Source organism: Cervus elaphus, chromosome 8 (assembly GCF_910594005.1).
Source record: "Cervus elaphus chromosome 8, mCerEla1.1, whole genome shotgun sequence".
NCBI lineage: Eukaryota > Metazoa > Chordata > Mammalia > Artiodactyla > Cervidae > Cervus > Cervus elaphus.
This window is the reverse complement of record NC_057822.1, coordinates 44,134,008-44,152,589: the sequence shown is the minus strand read 5'-3', so window position 1 is coordinate 44,152,589 and position 18,582 is coordinate 44,134,008. Positions and strand designations below refer to the sequence as shown.

At 36.5% G+C, this 18,582-nt stretch overlaps 1 protein-coding gene across 3 annotated transcripts in view; it reads right to left on the bottom strand.

Annotated features, from left to right (window-relative positions):
• The window catches only part of TRAK2 (trafficking kinesin protein 2), a 65,916-nt gene that overhangs the window by 23,747 nt on the left and 23,587 nt on the right, over nucleotides 1-18,582 (bottom strand). The window contains exons 2-3 of one of the 3 annotated variants that reach the window (XM_043910395.1): nucleotides 13,827-14,114; nucleotides 7,585-7,779 (exon numbers count right to left, since the gene is read on the bottom strand). In XM_043910395.1, coding sequence (XP_043766330.1) covers nucleotides 7,585-7,779; nucleotides 13,827-13,917 — 286 coding nt within the window. In that variant the 5' untranslated portion in view covers nucleotides 13,918-14,114. Of the gene's footprint in view, nucleotides 1-7,584; nucleotides 7,780-9,800; nucleotides 9,857-13,826; nucleotides 14,115-18,582 lie in introns of those variants that run through there. The other 2 variants (XM_043910396.1, XM_043910397.1) reach the window with 2 other exon arrangements.

The window sequence follows — 18,582 nt, the reverse complement described above, 5'->3', positions numbered from 1 at the left end:
TGCAGCCATGAAATTAAAAGACGCTTGCTCCTTTCTTTGGAAGGAAAGTTATGACCAACCTAGACAGCATATTAAAAAGCAGAGACATTACTTTGCCAACAAAGGTCCGTCTAGTCAAGGCTATGGTTTTACCAGCAGTCATGTATGGATGTGAGAGTTGGACTATAAAGAAAGCTGAGTGCCGAAGAATTGATGTTTTTGAACTGTGGTGTTGGAGAAGACTCTTGAGAGTCCCTTGGACTGCAAGGAGATCCAACCAGTCCATCCTAAAGGAGATCCGTCCTGGGTGTTCATTGGTAGGACTGATGTTGAAGCTGAAACTCCAATACTTTGGCCACCTGATGTGAAGAGCTGACTCACTGGAAAAGACCCTGATGCTGGGAGAGATTGAGGGCAAGAAGAGAAGGGGACGACAGAAGATGAGATGGTTGGATGGCATCACCGATTCAATGGACATGGGTTTGGGTGGACTCTGGGAGTTGGTGATGGACAGGGAGGCCTGGCGTGCTGCGGTTCATGGGGTCGCAAAGAGTCGTACACGACTAAGCGACTGAGCTGAACTGAATTTAGCTCCAAAGAGAAGAACAGATAGGACCCAAATGATTCCACAAGCACTTTTAAAGCCAATGATGCATAATAAGAGAGGAACTTTTGACTTTGGAGAGCATTAATGAAACCAACTTGTGTTTGATTTAGACTGATTTTATAATTTGCTTGCCGTGAAATGTGAAAAAGCAGAGGTTTGAAGCAGAGAAGCTGAATTCATGTATTTGAGTGAGCTTGAACAAGTCACTTACCCCTTCTGAGATTCAGATTCATATTTATAATATGGAGGTGATAGAGTCTCACAAGGTCATTAGGAGGTTCAAATATGATAATTTACTAAGTAGTATTTAATAAACTGCTAAGTATTACATAACTATTCATAGCTATACTCTTTAAACACAACTGGTATGTATGAAACAGCCCCGATTTAAAATTCTCTGTAAACAATGCACTGAGTTGGCAGCAGAAACAATGAGTTAAGTTATCTTTAGTTCCCTGGACCCATCTTAGCACTTAAGATTGCTCAAAAGATACCAGAGACAGGTTTTACTTTAATCTAAGCCTTTAATTTTTCTTCCCAGCTTCACTGCTCAAAATGAAACTAGGGATTACCCAGAGCAAATTATTAATGACAGTCTTACTTCTAGTTAAAAGTAAAACAATATGCTGGGTTTTCAGTATTAAGAGATTGCTGGAAAAGTTTTAAACTGAAAAGAAGAAAACTAACAACAGCAGCAAGAAAAACAAAACTAGAAACATTTTTATTCCAAAAGAATTTTTATTTACAAGTAGTTAAAATGGCCCACACAGGGATAAGAGAAACAGGCTTTTGGGCCTAAGGAATCTTCACAGTTTAACTTGGTGGCATAGCTCAGGAACAAAGATGAAAAACTGAGGCAGATACATGCAGTGTGTGGTCTCTTCTACCTCCTGTGTCAATAATAGACGGGGGAAAATCAAGTCAATATAACCACACTCTACACTGCAAAAAACTAGCCAATGTTTGCAAAGACAAATGTAACACAGTGCAGTGAGTCTCAACTCCAGATTCTAACTTCGTTCATTTAGAGGGACCCCAGGGCACAAGTAGCAAGGAAAACACACCAGATATTCTGATGTGAAGCTAGGGATGAAAACCACTGAGCCAGGATTAACACTCAAAGAAAGAACCAGGAATCCTGGAAACTCAGTTAAAGACAGTTTTCATACAACTAATTTAAAAACTGCAGGACATGGCTTATATTATTTGACTAACAAGAGTTGAAGATGAAGTGGAAAATTTAATTTGAAGTAAAACCAGTAAATTAAGGCTGTAATAAAACACTGTGAGATACAAGTCACACATGATAAAACAGGAATTGAAAATGAAGGACCCAGTAATTACAGAAATGTCTGGAATAAAATATGTTTTAGTGAGGAGAAACTAAAATATATTTGCTATAAATGCTAACCATCTGTCATAGTCTAATAATTTCAAGCTGAACCTTAAGAAGATATTTAGTTTAATCTCATTTTCTTACATGAGGAACCTTACTGAGAGGAATTATGTGACATGTCCAAGATGGCAAAGCAAACTATTAGTGGCAAAGCCAAGATATAATAAGGAGGTGATAACACCTTCCACCTCACAAGGTCCTAAGAAAAAACTTGGGTCTGCTCACTCTCAGTGATGGGTCTTTGCACCATGTTGCTATTTCTACCTTAGTACCACCAAGGTCAAAAGGCTCTCATCTGATGAAATATTAGAGTACTCATCTGTGAACACAAGTTATAAAACAACATAGGTCCTGCTTTTATTTTTAAGGTGTGAGTATATCTATACATGGACTTCCCAGGTGGTGCTAGTGGGAAAGAATTTGCCTGCCAATCCAGGAGACCTAAGAGAGATGGGTTCGATCCCTGGACTGGGAAGATTTCTCGGAGGAAGGCATGACAACTCACTCCAGTATTCTTGCCTGGAGAATCCCATGGACAGAGGAGCCTGGCGGGCTACAGTCCATGGGGTCACAGAGTCGGACATGATTGAAATGATTTAGCATGCACTCATATCTATACACTTCCCTGGTGGCTCAGACGGTAAAGCGCCTGCCTACAATGTGGGAGACCCGGGTTCAATCCCTGGGTCGGGAAGATCTCCTGGAGAAGGAAATGGCAACCCACTCCAGTATTCTTGCCTGGAAAATCCCATGGACGGAGAAGCCTGATAGGCTACAGTCCATGGGGCCTCAAAGAGTCGGACACGACTGAGCAACTTCACTTAGCATATCTATGCATATCTATACACAAGAGAGGCTGAAAGAATGTACATCAAAATGTTAATAGTGATTATCTCTGAGTATGGATTATAGTTGATTTGTTGTTCTCTTGTCAGTTTTTTGCTAATTTTCAATGAAGAACAAATGTTATCTTTGCAATAAAAAAATAGCAGCTCTTCTTCAAAGGCTCCGAAAAGGAAAAATGAATTTTCAAATGCTTAAGTATTTATTATGAGAAAGAAGTTAGATAATGCAACCAGAATTCTCCAGTTTGTTTAGTCTGTAGACCACCAAGCCCAAAGGCTGGGCTACCTCAACTGCACAGAGTTGCTCAATTGATAAAGGAACACAAAGGATTCTTCTTTGCAGCCTAATCAGTTCTGTCTTCTCTTCCTTAACACAATCCTCCTGATAAAGATAGGCTGTTTGGAATGATTCCAAAAGCACTCAGGGAAAGGCTCTTAAGTGTTCTCTTGGCATTTAGGCATGGTGATTAAATGCTTTCAAAGCAATAGACTAATTCCTCACTTTAATTCTGTAACCAGGAATGCAGGGCCAAACAGACTGACTTTATTATAATTAATCCTATCAAATTCTACTTTCCCTTCAGTTCTCAGAGGTTAAAATAAAAATGCGAAATGGTGCGGAAATTACCAATGCTCTGTGCTTGTTTCCAGACATGAACCTTCTAACTCTAAGAAAGAATTATTCATTAGAGAGACAATAAACATTTTTACAGAACAGCTTTGGTTTATGAAGGTTGTTAATTAATGTCCAGTATTTTTGTTTAATATTTGGAGAATCTAATGTTCCTGAACAAACACGGGGGAGATGCTTTTTCTTCACTAATTCTTTTTCTTCACTGATTCTTACTTTATAACACATAATTTTACATCAACTCCCCCCAATCATTTTCAGGATGGAAAATGCCAATGTTGACCCATTTTGATATCCCTGTTATTTACATGAGATGGTGCCTGAATAGTTCTCTCAAATGTCCTTTTTTAAGGTGTAGAGCTTTTACCGCAGTTATTTAATTTTTAAAAGATATCTGATCTTTCATCACTCTCCAATTCTTCCACATGAAAAAACAAAAACAAAAAACAAAACGAAACACAAACACTTCCTCCGTGACAGGGTAAAAGCAGGAATAGCTTCTGATAACTACAGACCGGTTTTGAGGTTTTAACTCCAGAGCAGTGTTTTTTTGCTACTGTAATACAGAGAACATTTCTGCAATACAAAAAACTGCCTTCAAAAGAACTGAGATGGAAAAAAAAGGAGGCTGATCATACGTATCACCTAGGACAGACTTTCTCAACGGGGTTCCAGGAGAGAATTAAACCCCATAGATAATGATTTGAGAGAATTTTCTCACTAATAATACCTAGATAGGACATGATGTATAAGTGATAAGGTAACTCATTCTACAATAGATGTCTTAGAGCATATGACTTAATTCTTCCATGGAACTGCTCAAAAGGAATTATAAATCCACTAACCTCTACAACTAGACTTATGGTTATTGCTTCCTGAGAATTACCTGTTGTATTTCCTTCCTGCAGGTAAAGGTTTCAAAGGCAGAGCTTGAGGAAAAGTATAACTACCAACCAGAAGTAATAATCTCTAAAACTGTATTTCTCTGCAAAATTCTGCACCCTCCCTAGTTTCTCAACTTCTCCAATTAACGTCTCTGTGAAGTGGCCGGTTTTGGTGACACTGCTTCAGATCTCTGGTTCTCAAATCTGAGTGCATCAGTACCAGCAGGAGGTCTTATTTAATTTAAACAGAGTAGGCCCCACCCCCAGAGTTTCTGAATCAGTAGATCTGGGATGGGGACACAGGATCTGTGTTTTTAACAAGTACCAAGTGATGTTGATGCCTTAAATAAACTTATATAACCACCCCCTCTTTCCTTATGCATTAGGCAGTGGTAAGGTGATCTTTTATTCCCAAATAAAAAATACCCTGAAAAGCAGATCAGGTTTCTACTTTGAGCCTTCACATGAACAAATGGTACTTTCTGTCACGGTGTGACTGATTGCACTGCTTGTCCCACATGTCACTGTGGGACTCTCTTAATAAAATTAGAAACCCCTGCAAGCAAAACACTCTTTGAGTATCTTAAACTGTGTGTGTATGGCAGGGACTGCCTGTGTGCTCCATCGCTTCAATCATGTCCCACCAGGCTTCTCTGTCCATGGGTTCTTCAGGCATGAATACTGGAGTGAGTTGCCATGTCCTTCTCCAGGGGATCTTCCCAACCAAAGGATCCAACCTGCATCTCCTGTTTTTCCTGCATTGCACATGGATTCTTTACCACTCAGCCACCAGGGAAGCCCATGGCAGGGACTAGGAGGGAATTATTTTTCTGGACCCACCCATTGTTTACTTTTAAAACACATGAAAGCAATCTCTTTCTGGTTTGGAAGGGGCTTTGGAGAACAACCAGTATCCTTTTATTCATGTGAGACAGGTTCCTATCCCAAAACTTTTGCCCGTTTCCTTCCAAATTTCATCATTTTCTTCTTACGGTACTTTGAACTTCTTTGTGTGAACTAAGAAAGAAAGTGCCTCTGCTTGGCACCTCTTTTATTAGTTGTCATAATTCATTTTAGTGAGCACGTGTCTACTGCCATGTGAGGGAACTAGGGACAAGAAGGGACTGAAATAGAACCAGCGAGCTGAATCCTAGGATCGCTTGCCAGTGTCCATAGTAAATATGCAAAACCAAAAAATCTTGACATTTCAGGGGGACAGAAAACAGTGGAAAAAGGTGAGAGAATGGTTTGTATCATGCTTTTTAAGACCCTGGTCAATGTGCTAAATAAAGTAAATCACTTATCTTTTACATTCATAAGATACAAATTCATAATGAAGTCTATTTATATTTGTGTGAACTGTTAACCCAAAGAATTGATAACTTTAAAATAACAGTGAAATTAAAGTACAATATAGAGAAAAAGTGGGCTTTCTAGGTGGATCAGTGATTAAAAAGAATCTCCCTGCCAATGCAGGAGATGCAGGAAACACAGGTTCAATTCCTGGGTTGGGAAGACCGCCTGAAGGAGAAAATGGCAACCTACTCTGGTAAATCCCACAGACAGAGAAGCCTGGTGGGCTACAGCCCACGGGATTGCAGAGAGTCGGATATGACTTAGCAACTAAGCATGTAGTTACACAGAAAAAGTATTAGTGAACCAATGATAATCCTAATTGTTTTCTTCATGATCTTAGTAAATCATATGTAGTTTAATGTTCAAATTGTTGAAGTGAAAATAGTACCATTAGATGAAAGGAATAGGACAGTTTTCTACATCCTGGAAGTATGGATCTTGTAACATCCTATTAACCTCTAGTTTTAATTACACTCTTGTTTACCTATAAACCAAGTATTTTAGAATCTGTTTACATTTTCTAGTCTTTTTATGTAAAATTCATCCTAACAGCAACTCCATTAAATCATAACCTAAAACATCTTTCTAGCTAGTCTCCCCTCCCTGCCCCCTCTAGTGATGTACAGAACAAAGAACATGTAAACTAAGTGCACTTTCTGTACCACTTTATGAAAATAATGACAAACTAAATTTATCCTGACAAAATTTCAGTTTGAAATTTTCTCACAAATCTAAAAACTCATGGAACAAAGGAAAATGGAATCTAAAAACGTGCCTTTTAAAAAGCATTTTCCAGAAATCTCAAGTAAGTAATTTCTCAAACTAAAAACTTAAGAAAACCTTAAGAGCCCTAATTTAATATTCAGCTACTTAATAGAATAAACTGTACAGAAACAGTTCTGTTTTGAGTTCCTAATTCAAGTTTAAACAAATTTTACAATTCTTTTTCTGAGCAGTAAGTAACCTGGTTGTAGGAAAGTACCATTAAAAGTTAATGATTACTATGAAAATGAAGATTTCACAACAATCATTCTCTAGCTAGAATCTTTAAAACATGGAAACACTCACTGGGCAAATATCTAAGAGCTGATGCAATCTCATATCTAATTCAAATGAAAATAGTTTTATAAATATATCAATATTGAACTCAGAGACTTACTATGTATTCTAATAGCTATTATGCATACAACATCTTTATAGTGAACACATTAAAAAAAGGAAAGCTCAGCCTGAATGCAGATTTTTGGAATAAGGTAAAAAACAACAACAAAAAAGATCACTCTTTAAACTTTAAAATATAGAGTTCTATTTAATTTTGTCATTTTTTAAGGGTGTGGGATAAAACATATCTATATTTAGGACATGTCTGACTTAGTTTCTCACTGAAATATTCTCTCTGAATCCTTATGTAAATAATGAAGATGACTATATAGTGTGCATGTATTTCTCCTTGGCATTATTAAAACTACTTACGTATCCAAGAACTATGGTTCTTAATGACTTGACATGTTCCTGTGGCTATGTCAGTTTAACGGACTAAATATTATATTAAGATAACAAATATAAAGGGATATTAAAAATTTAAACACGTTCACTACTTTTTAAAAAAATGTTTCCCTTTCTACTCAGTTTGAGGAAAGTATGAAGGAAAAGAGGAGAGAATTGGAAACCTCTGGGTATGCTCACAACCCTGGACACTCAGATTCTTAAAAACGTTAAACTTTCTGCGTTCAGACACAACACAATTAGAGTCATCTCTTCACGTTGTTAAAGCAGTTTGAGTTAAAAGTAGGTACAAACTAAACAACATTTAGGGATGCCAAAAATTGTAAAAGTCAACAAGACACTCATGATCTTTAGTTCAGCGGATAAATTCAAATACTCACTCATATAACGGAAAGTCTCTTCAGCAAGTACTGGAGAGAGGGTGTCAGATGCATGTTGCTGCTGGTGTGGGGACTGAGTCCAATCTTGATTTTCATAAAGAAAGAGAGAGTCCACCCTGAGCTTATACTGGGGTAGTTGTTCTTCTAGCAGGCTCACAAGCTCAACTTCAGGGACATCTTCATTGGAGCAGACATCTGAGGAGAAGATTCCATGTAAATGAATCCAATATATTCCAATTTACTAGGCTACAGAGAAAAATCAGTGAAATTAGTTCTGTGAAAGTAAGACAATCAAGAAACATTAGTCAAGATCATGTCGCCAATGATTTTTATCGCTGTATCCTGGAATTCCAGGTGGTCTTTCTCTAGGTTTCTTTAATATAAGAACTTCCTCAATAGAAACAATACCACGACTTTTAATTATACTCTATTTAAAATATATTGCTTAGGGAATATAACTACGTCTTTAAGTTTAGATTTTATTATTTCCTCCTTATCAATCTATTTAGTGCTGCTTAAGAGACATGTGATCTCAAATAACTCATACGCTTGAGGGAAAAAAGGCAACAAGACAACCAGCAGAAAATAGTGAGTTCAAAAGGAATAAAACGATATGTTCTTCAATAATAGAATTTGACCTCTGTGGAGGATTCTTCAAAATATGGAAAAGTTACATTTTACTATATTCTCCCAGAAGCTAGATATTAAAAAAATCAATGTTTACTGGTTAAATGTTAAACAGTAATGTTAACATTCCAGCACAGTGTCCTACACTGGTACTAGAATAAGTACGTAATCACTTCTACTTTAAAGATGTGATACATTTAAAGTCTTGAATATCTTTTACATCACTACTCTCACCTGCACACCTCTAACTGTCCCTGCATACACTTCTCTTGGGCTTCTCTATCTTCATGTGTTTGCTCCTGGCTTCTCATTCCAAATGCTGCTCATCATTTAACACCTTCCACATTTAGCAGTTTACAAAAAAAGGTTACCCTTTTTAATATGCTTAAAATACTAGGGCTTAAAATACAGAAAATACAGGATGTCATCTCAACCCTCTCATTTTTTAAAGACATCGGGTATTTCCTTTGTGGGTGGCACAGAGAAACATGTTCTGACTCTGGCAAAGAACAACAAGGTTTATTTTAAGCAAATGTACCTTAAAAAAGTAAATTTCAACTACTTGACTTTAATTCAAAAATGAGGAGGCTGACATTAATCAAATATGAGGGGGCTGACCATATTAGAAAATCCTCTCCATATAGAAAGACAAGCAGTGGCTTCATAACCAAAACATGAGGTACATAATCACAGATATGAGGTACATTTAAAACCTTAAATGTGGGTCTGAAGAAGCTCCTGTCAACCCTTAGCAGATTGCTTAAGTAAGAACTCCAAAAATACATCCAAATAATATTACTATGAATTCTGTGTGACTATTCAAATTTTTCCTGCCATGAATATATGACATACATATTATTATTGTTACAATATGTGCAGGAAGAGAAGTTGACTATCAATACATGCAGAGCTGAAAACAAACTCTGAGACACTCAAGGGTATAATGCAAATGATGGGCAAAATTAATATCCATTAAAATAACTACTATTCCCTACAAATTTTCTTTTAATAAGCATTAATGAAATTCTGTGAAAATTCACGATTACCAGTTACCTACTTCCAAAATGAGTATACACTCAAGGTTTAGTAGATTCGAATAATATCCTTCAGACTAGCACCTCCTATTTGCTTCCGTATTTCTGATAATGTACTATTTAGTGATTTTCTAATTGTCCAGTCCTAACATTTTTATCCTTCAAATGTTCTTTTCTTGTGTTCACTTCTCTCTAGCCACACTGCCTCATTTAGATTCAAGGAAGGTCTCCTCTTGTTTCTCTTGAATATGGCCTCAAAGTGATCTGTTCTCATTACATTCATATTTTCCTCCACATCTTCATATCTTTCTTATGTTACTCTCCTATGCAAAGCTAAGAAAGGCTTGAATTTCATCTAGCCAGAGTGTAAAAACCTAATGAACAGTGTTGTTGTTCAGTCGTTCAATCATGTTCAACTCTTTGCAACCCCATGGACTGCAGCATGCCAGGCTTCCTTGTCCTTCACCATCTCCCGGAGTTTGCTCAAAGTCATGTCCTTTGAGTTGATGATGCCATCCAACCATCTCATCCTCTGTCGTCCCCTTCTCCCCCTACCTTCAGTCTTTCCAAGCATCAGCGTCTTTTCCAATGAGTCAGCTCTTCACGTCAGGTGGCCAAAGTATTGGCACTTCAGCATCAGTCTTCCAATGAATATTCAGGAATGATTTCCTTTAGGATGGATTGGTCTGATCTCCTTGCAGTCCAAGGAACTCTTCAGAGTCTTCTCCAACACCACAGTCCAAAAGCATCAATTCTTCAGTGCTCAGACTTCTTTATGGTCCAGCTCTCACATCCATACATGACTACTGGAAAAACCATAGCTTTGACTAGATAGACCTTTGTCAGCAAAGTAATTTCTCTGCTTTTTAAATATGCTGCCTATGTTTGCTATAGCTTTTCTTCCAAGGAGCAAGCATCTTTTAATTTCATGGCTGCAGTCACTGTCCACAGTGATTCTGGAGCCCAAGAAAATGAAAAGTTGAGACAATCAAAAGATCCTAGAAGGGTTGTGCTTGCTACTAGTAGAATTAAATTAATGCTAGAATAAAGCATAATGGAATATGGTCTTGTGATCTACAAACTCAGATAGCAAAGATTAAAAACAAGACTCAAAAGAACTGACCTTATCAGCAAGTAATTTAAGGACCTGCCAAAATAACAGTTTTCCAAATAAGACAACAAAATTCAAACATCAGTGTAACATTCAAAATATTTGATAACAAGTTACTAGAAATGCAAAGAATAAGCAATTTGTAGCCCATTACCAGTTGGAAAATAAATCAACAGAAACAAGCCCAATAATGACAAAAATGATAAAATTAGTAAAGAGAAATTTTTAAAAAGCCATTATAAATATGCTCAAAGATTTAAGAGGAAAACTTAAATTTGATGAAAAGAGAAAAAAAAGGTATACTTATACTTCTAAAATTCAAATAGAACTAGAGTGAAAGAAAGTGAAGTCACTCAGTCGTGTCCGACTCTGCCACCCCATGTAGCCTACCAGGTTCCTCCGTCCATGGGATTTTCCAGGCAAGAATACTGGAGTAGGTTGCCATTTCCTCCTCCAGGAGATTTTCCCAGCCCAGGGATTGAACCCAGGTGTCCTGCATTGTAGGCATATGCTTTACAGTCTGAGCCACCAGGGAAGCCCCCCAGAACTAGAGTACAATATCTAAATTAAAAATTCACTGGATAACATTAACATATTAGACACGCTCCAGAAGCAAAGAAAAGTAGACTTGAAGGCACAGCAATGGTAACTATCTCAAATGAAAAAAGACTAGGGAAAAAACCCAGAGCACCAGTGACTTATGTAGACAAAGTTAATAAAACTAAGTTAAGCAAAGTTGCAGAATACAAAGTCAATATATAAATTTCATTTCTACATACTAGTAATAACACCTGGAAAATAAAATTGAATAAATGATGTTATTTATAGTAGCAGGAAAAAAACAACAATGTAGGATTAAATTTAATAAAGTATGTGCAAGACCTGTGTAACAAAAATTGCAAGTACTATTTAGAGAAATTAAAGAAGACCTAAATAAATGGAGGATTAGATGACTTAACAGTCTTAAGATGTCAATTCTTTATCAAGTGTGTATCATTCCATTCAAAATTCCATCACTCTTTTTTGGCTGAAACTGACAAACTGGTTTTAAAATTTATATAGAAATGTGACAGGTCAAGAATGGCCAAAATAAGTTTTTAAAAAGAAGAGCAAAGTTAGAGAATGTATACTACCTGATTTCCAAATTTACTATAGATTTCTGTACAGGACCAATCCAAATTAATGCTTTTAAAATACAGATTGTACTAACACTGTGTTGTCTTTTCAGTTGTTAATAACTTCTTAAATTCCAAAAAATAACAATTAGCATTGGATCATTTGTATAAAAGTTTAAGTAAAAAGAAAGAAAAGAAACAAATTAAAAATAATAATAAAATGGTTTACTATAGAGTTATAGTAATCAAAACATTGTAGTATTTATGTAAAGATAGACTTAGGGATTAAAGAAACAGAATGGAGAGTTCACAAATAGACCCACACATATAAAAATAAATGATTTTTCAATGAAATTACCAAAGTAATTCAACAGCATAAAAGATAATGCTTTCAACAAATGGTGCAGGAACAATTAAATATTTAACTGGGGAAAAAATCTGGACCCTAACTTGATTATATCTTTAAAATTAATTATAAAATGGACAGTTGACCTAAATGTAAAAGCAAAAGCTGTAAAACTCTTAAAGGTAAACTGAAGAGATATCTTTGTGATTCTGAACTATGCAAAGATTTCTTAGAAATGACACAAAAAATATGAACTATAAAAGCAAAACTTGATAAACTGGGCTCCACCAAAATTTTAAACTTTTGCTCTTCAAAGGACACCATTAAGTAGATGAAAAGGCAAATCACAGTCTGGAAGAAAATATTTGTACCCCTTTACCTAACAAAGAATTTACATAGAATATATAAAGAACATTTATAATTCAATAGTAGGACAAATATAAAAATGAGCAAATGATTTAAATAGAAAACTCCAAGTATCTAGAAAGAGCCGATAAGCACAAGAAGAGACTGAAAATCTTTAGTCTTCAGGGAAAAAGAAACTGAAATCAGAGATGCCAGATACACGCCCACTAGAATGGTTAAAACAAAAACACTGACGTTACCAAGTGTTACGTTGTTGTGAAGAGGTCAGGAAACTATGGCCCAGAGGCCAACTCTATCTAGCCTGCTGCCTCTGCTTGGCTTTACAAATTAAGTTTTATTGAAACAATTATATATGTTCCTTTATGGATCGTCTATGACATCTTTACTGCTGTAACAGCAGAGTTGAGTAGTTGTAACTTGGCAATAAAAACAAATGAACTGCTGACACATACCACAATGTTGATAAATCTCAAAAGCACTTTGCTGCATAAAAAATCCAGACACAAAAGACAGATTAATTTATATGACCTTCCAGAACAAGCAAATTTTTTCTGTTACCATAGTTAACAAAAAGCACATTGACTGGAGTTAGCAGTTGAGGGCTGGAGAGATCTGGATATGAGGGAACTTTGGGGGGATAATAAAAATATCTTACAACTTGATTATACTGGTGGTTACATGAGTGTACATATTTGTCAAAACCAAACTCTACACTTAAAATGGGTGCATCTTAATACACATATCTCAGTACTGGTGAATAAATAACAGGAAAAAAAAACCCTACAGATTTAGATGCGTTTCAGAATTTTATGGAGTTTTAGAAAAGCTGTCCTGTGCATTTACTGTATGTTATATAACACCTCCAACTGGTTTTGTAGCAGTATCCCATATTTAAACACATTAATACATTTTTCAGCAAACAAACATTCAAACAAAGTGGGATAAATCTAGAAATAACTGGACAGGTCAGGTTTTGTGGACCAGTGAGTTTTAGAAACAAAGTTTAGGAAAAAAATTGGGTATACAGAATTTTTAAAATTTAGTCTTGCAGATGAGGACTTACAGGGTTGTACCTGTTTTGCAAACTTATATGTCCTGAGAGCCTTATGTGCCAGATACTGTTGTTAAGTGACTGCAGGGTATAGGTAGCAACTCTGTCTTTTCGGAGATAGGAAGATGGGAATAGGAAGATAAGACAAGGAAGACGAGTATGACGCAGTTTCTACTGATCAGGGCTTACAGATATAGGGAGTCAGACATAGACAAGGATCAGCACCCAAGGCAGATTTTGATAAGGCAGTAAGAGGGATCCCCAACCTCTGGGATCTAATGCCTGAAGGTCTGAGGAGGAGCTGATATAATATTCATAGAAATAAAGTGCACAGTAAATGTAACATGCTTGAATCATCCAGAAACCACCCCCCTACACCTGCCCCAATCCGTGGAAAAACTGTCTTCCGTGAAACCAGTTGTGGACCAAAAAGGCTGGGGACCATTGTGATACGAGACCTGAGGACGGAGAGATTAATTCAGAGGTCTCTCAGAAGACGAGGCTGGAGAGAGAGGCTGAGTTTCATCATGGTGGGTCTTAAATGCATTTTGTCCTGTAGGCAAGAGCACTTCATTTATTAAACTGGACTCACCAGTGATGCTCTCTGAGTCTCTGTGATTGATATTCATGAGGTTTTCTTCACCCATCGGTGCTGTAGAAGTGGCATCCTGGGATTGACTCATGCAAAATCCTTTTTTGTTTTGGTTGAGAAGGATAGCTTTGGTTTGAATCAGAGTAAAGGAAATCCATCAAGCCATTGAATAAAGAAAGGTTCTGGTCAAAGGGATATTTACTTTTAAATAAATTTTTGTTTGATGAGACAAATGACATCAGGAGCAGAGTGCTCTCATGTGATTATCACACCTCGGATGGTCATGACCTAAAACAAAGAACACATCAACAAGTGACTTTAGAATTCAGCATGCTTGTTAATAACAGCAATCCAATTACCTGGAATATATGTCTTTAAGAATGTTTTCCTAATGATACACACACCACGTGGATAAATCTCAAAATAATTATGCTGGATGAAAGGCACCAGACAAAAAAGGTACATAATTTGTGATTCCATTTATATAAAATCAAAAAAAATGTAAACTTACCTACAGTGACAGAAAGCAGATCACCGGTTGCCTGGGGCGGGGGAGGGATTACCAGGGGACTGGAGAAAAGTTTAGAGGACGATAAATACGTTCATATTTTGATGGTGATGGTTTCACAAGTATATACATGTCAAAACTTATCAAATTGTATATTTGAAATATGTGCAATCTAATGCAAATTATAGGGCTTCCCAGGTGGCGCCAGTGGTAAAGAATCTGCCTGCCTATGCAGGAGACACCAGAGACATGGGTTCAATCCCTGGGTTGGGAAGATCCCCTGGAAAAGGAAATGGCAACCCACTCCAGTATTCTTGCCTGGAGAATGCCATGGACAGAGGAGCCTGGTGGGTTACAGTCCACGGGGTCACAAAAGTCAGACCTGACTGAGCACGCATACACATAGAATGTATACAAAATTCATGAAAGCTGTTTAAAAAATGTAATCTACTATTTAAAGTAAAATAATAATAATATACGGTGGGGTCTATAACATATATAGAAGTAAAATGTATTAAAACAATAGCACAAAGGCCAGGAAGAGAAAAATGGAAATTTACTATAGCAAGGTGTTTGTACCATATAGGAAATAGTAAAATACTACTCAAAGTTTAACTCCAAAAATGTATACTATAAACTCTAAAGCAAACAATAACTCAAGAATTACAGATAACAAATCAAAAAAGAAGAAATGGAATAATATTAAGCAGAGTTTCTCAACCTTGGTGCTACTGCTATTTAGGGCTGGATAATACTTCACTGCGTGCACTGTAGGATGTTTAGCAGTGTGCATTGTAGGATGTTTAGCTGCATGCCAGGAGAATCCTCTTCCCAGACCTGTTCCCAGTTTTAACAGCCCCCCCAATTCCAGACAGTATCAAATATCCCCTGGGCACAGGGGTAAATTGCTCCCAGTTGAAAATTACTGATATAAAAGATGCTCAACCTTACTTATAATTAAAATAAATTAAAATGTAAAGAAAATATTTTTCATCCATTAGATCAACAAGCATTGTGTTTGTTGTTGGAGGGGATATGGAGAAAGTGGTACTCATACTGTTGATAAAAGTGCAAACTGATACAAGCTTTCAGAAAAGTTATTCAGCAATGCCTACTACACTTTTCAATGCATATACACCATAATTTAACAATTTTACCATTAAGAATTTATACAGATGGATATACTCAGAGTATGCTAAGATGTAGGCATAACGATGCTCGTATAGCATTTTCTTTAGAAAAAAAAAAATACACACACAACTGGAATCAAAACATTCATAAAGAAACAGTTTACAGAGGAACACAAAACAATATAATACATTAAATACATGTGTGTACTTTAAAAAACTGTTTAATATTAATTTTAAGCCTAGCTTTATATCAAAAGACAGTCTCTACTAAATAGTGTCTACTTAGCAACGTGCAGCTTCTATTTATGGCTAAATCGTTCTCATGCCTACTATTCAAGGCATCATAAACACTGTGTTGTTTTTTTTAACAAGAGTCACAACCAAGAAATAGAGAAGACCAAAATAAAAGCAGTAGAGAAGACTGAAAATGGTCACTGAGATGCCACAGACACACAATCCCAGCAAATACTAGGAAAGAGGATTTCAGAGATAGAATGGGCAAAAGAATTAAACATACAGAAATGTTAAAAAAGGTACTTGGTTTTTAAAAGGGGGTATACAGAGACCATAAAATCAACAGTAACAATCTAGAAAGCAGTCCAACCAAGAGGTTAGGCCCAAAGCCAGGCTGTAAGTAATCACGAAGAAGGTGGTAGGAATGGAGAATAGTGAGCATGCACCAAGGTCTGTAATATCCAGGCTTTCAGATTATCATGGACAAGTAAAATTAAAAAAAACTTCTGTGGTTATTGGCATAGGGTTGCTGTTTTTCTACTTCATAAATGGAAAAAAATGTATAAGAAAAAAAACATAATAAACAACAGCATTTACCAGAAAAGTTTATAATTTTATGTTGGTATAAGAAAAAATTTCCTATACTTGAATTCAGAAACCTTTAATAAATTTTTAAAATTCAATCTTATATAAACAATTATTTTCTTGAAACATGTTTGTCAATATAGTAATCTGTACAAGCCAGTGCAACATGAAGTAAAGCTGAAAGTATTTATTAGGTACTTTAATTTTAATTCCAGTTGTCAGAAACTCATTTTCCTATCCAAGCTCAGTCTATTGCATGCAATTAAGTTATCCCCCATGTGCTATCTTACTGTCCAAGCTGTCATTTCCAAATTAACCACTGCAAGGGCAATGGAACTAAAATGGGATCAAACCAATTAAGATTTGCCTACACCCACCCCCTGAAGTTGAAGGGAGGAAGAAAGCACCTTCCCTGAAGAACTCGACCACCGGGAACCTGAACACAATCTCAACTAAGAGTTCCGTCCACAAAGAATCGACAACTGTTGAGCTGGCAACTGAGAATCACATGTTACGTAAGTCCTTACGCCACATGTAATTTTTATCAAGTTCTTTCAAATTACAATACTCCAGAGATCTGAATTTATAGATTATGAATCTGGTGCTATATTTAAGGAAAATAGAATGGTAATGCAAATATAAGAATAAACATGTCTAATAGGTCATCTAGTTCAGAGTCAGCAATGTACTGACTGAATTTGACCTGCCACCCGTTCCCTGTAACCTGTGAGCTAAGAACAGGTTTCACATTTTTAAATGGTTGGGGGAAAGAAAAAGTCAAAGTTAAAATGTTTCATGATGTGTGACAAATATGTGAAATTCAAATTTCAGTTTCTATGCGTGAAGTTTTACTGGAGCAGAGCCACGCTCCCTTGTTTATGTGTCGTCAACTGGTTGCTTTCATGCGACGATGGCAGAGCTTAGTAACTGTGACGAAAACCTTATAGTCAGCCAAAGTCTAAAATATTTACTATCTGACTTTTTACAGAAAAAGGTTTCGGACTCCTGATCTAGTAGTAAAATAATTCAGACATCAAATAACCATCTGTATACATCAATAGTTTCCTAGTTCAACTTCTGAAATAGGGAACCACCTACATTTAGGTATACTTGTAATTAGATCACTATATCTAAAGAATTTCAGTAAGGAATAGACTTCTATTTTCTATACCTACTAGTATACTTAAAAATTATTTTCAAGTTCTAAGACAATATTTTTTAAAACTCATAAGCTACAAATTGCTTGTGAAGAAGTGGAGAGGGAAGGGAAGGTGAAAGAAGGAAGAAAGAGAAAGAAGAGAGGCAGGAGGAGAAGGAGGATGAAAAGGAATAAAAGCAAATGCCTCTCCTATCGTCCAAATGGGTTCTTAAACAAAATTGTGGTCCTTAATCATACAGTAATCAAATACTATTGTGGAAATCTAATGATAACTTCGGGATCTTCTGCTTGCTACTCTGTTACACACTGGCTGGTTTAATCTCATATTTTCATTATGATTCCCATTTTTTATTTTTTATATTTACTATAGCACACAGGAACACAAAAAACTGTATGTGCGTGTTCACTACAGGTGCTAGATCTTCAGTCTAGAGAATTGCTTTTAAATTAGTTTTAGAGGTTTTGTTAATGATTTGGTCTTAACTGTTATATACAAGAATAGAGAAAACCCAGGTAAACACAGAACTAAGTCCATCTCCAGAGTCATGCAGGAAGAATCTACGTCTCCAGGGCAGTTCAGAAACCTGACCAACCTACACACTGTGCATCAGGTCAGGGGTGATCTAGAAGTGATATGTTCTTCCTGATGACTCTTTAAAACTAAGGAAACCCTTTGGACATGCTGGCCCAGATCTGAACTCCTCCCTAGGATTAGTTTAGAGTAGCAATTCTGACATATAGGACATATATATATTCTGACATATAGGACATTATATATATATATAGAGAGGGAGAGGGAGAGGGAGAGGGAGAGGGAGAGGGAGAGGGAGAGGGAGAGGGAGAGGGAGAGGGAGAGGGAGAGGGAGAGGGAGAGGGAGAGGGAGAGAGAGAGAGAGAGAGAAAGAGAGAGAGAGAGAGAGAGAGAGAGAGAGAGAGAGAAATATAGGACAATGTATATACCTTGGCATTAGACAAGCCTGAATTTTATCTCATTTACTGGTTTTCTGATTCTGAGCACACTACTTCTCAGTTCATAATTGTCGAGGCGGAAGTAATAATCAATTACTCTTTATAGGGAGGGTCAAGTATGATGAGCACCAAAATGAATAACAGAAATTCCTAACACAGTAACGGACAGAG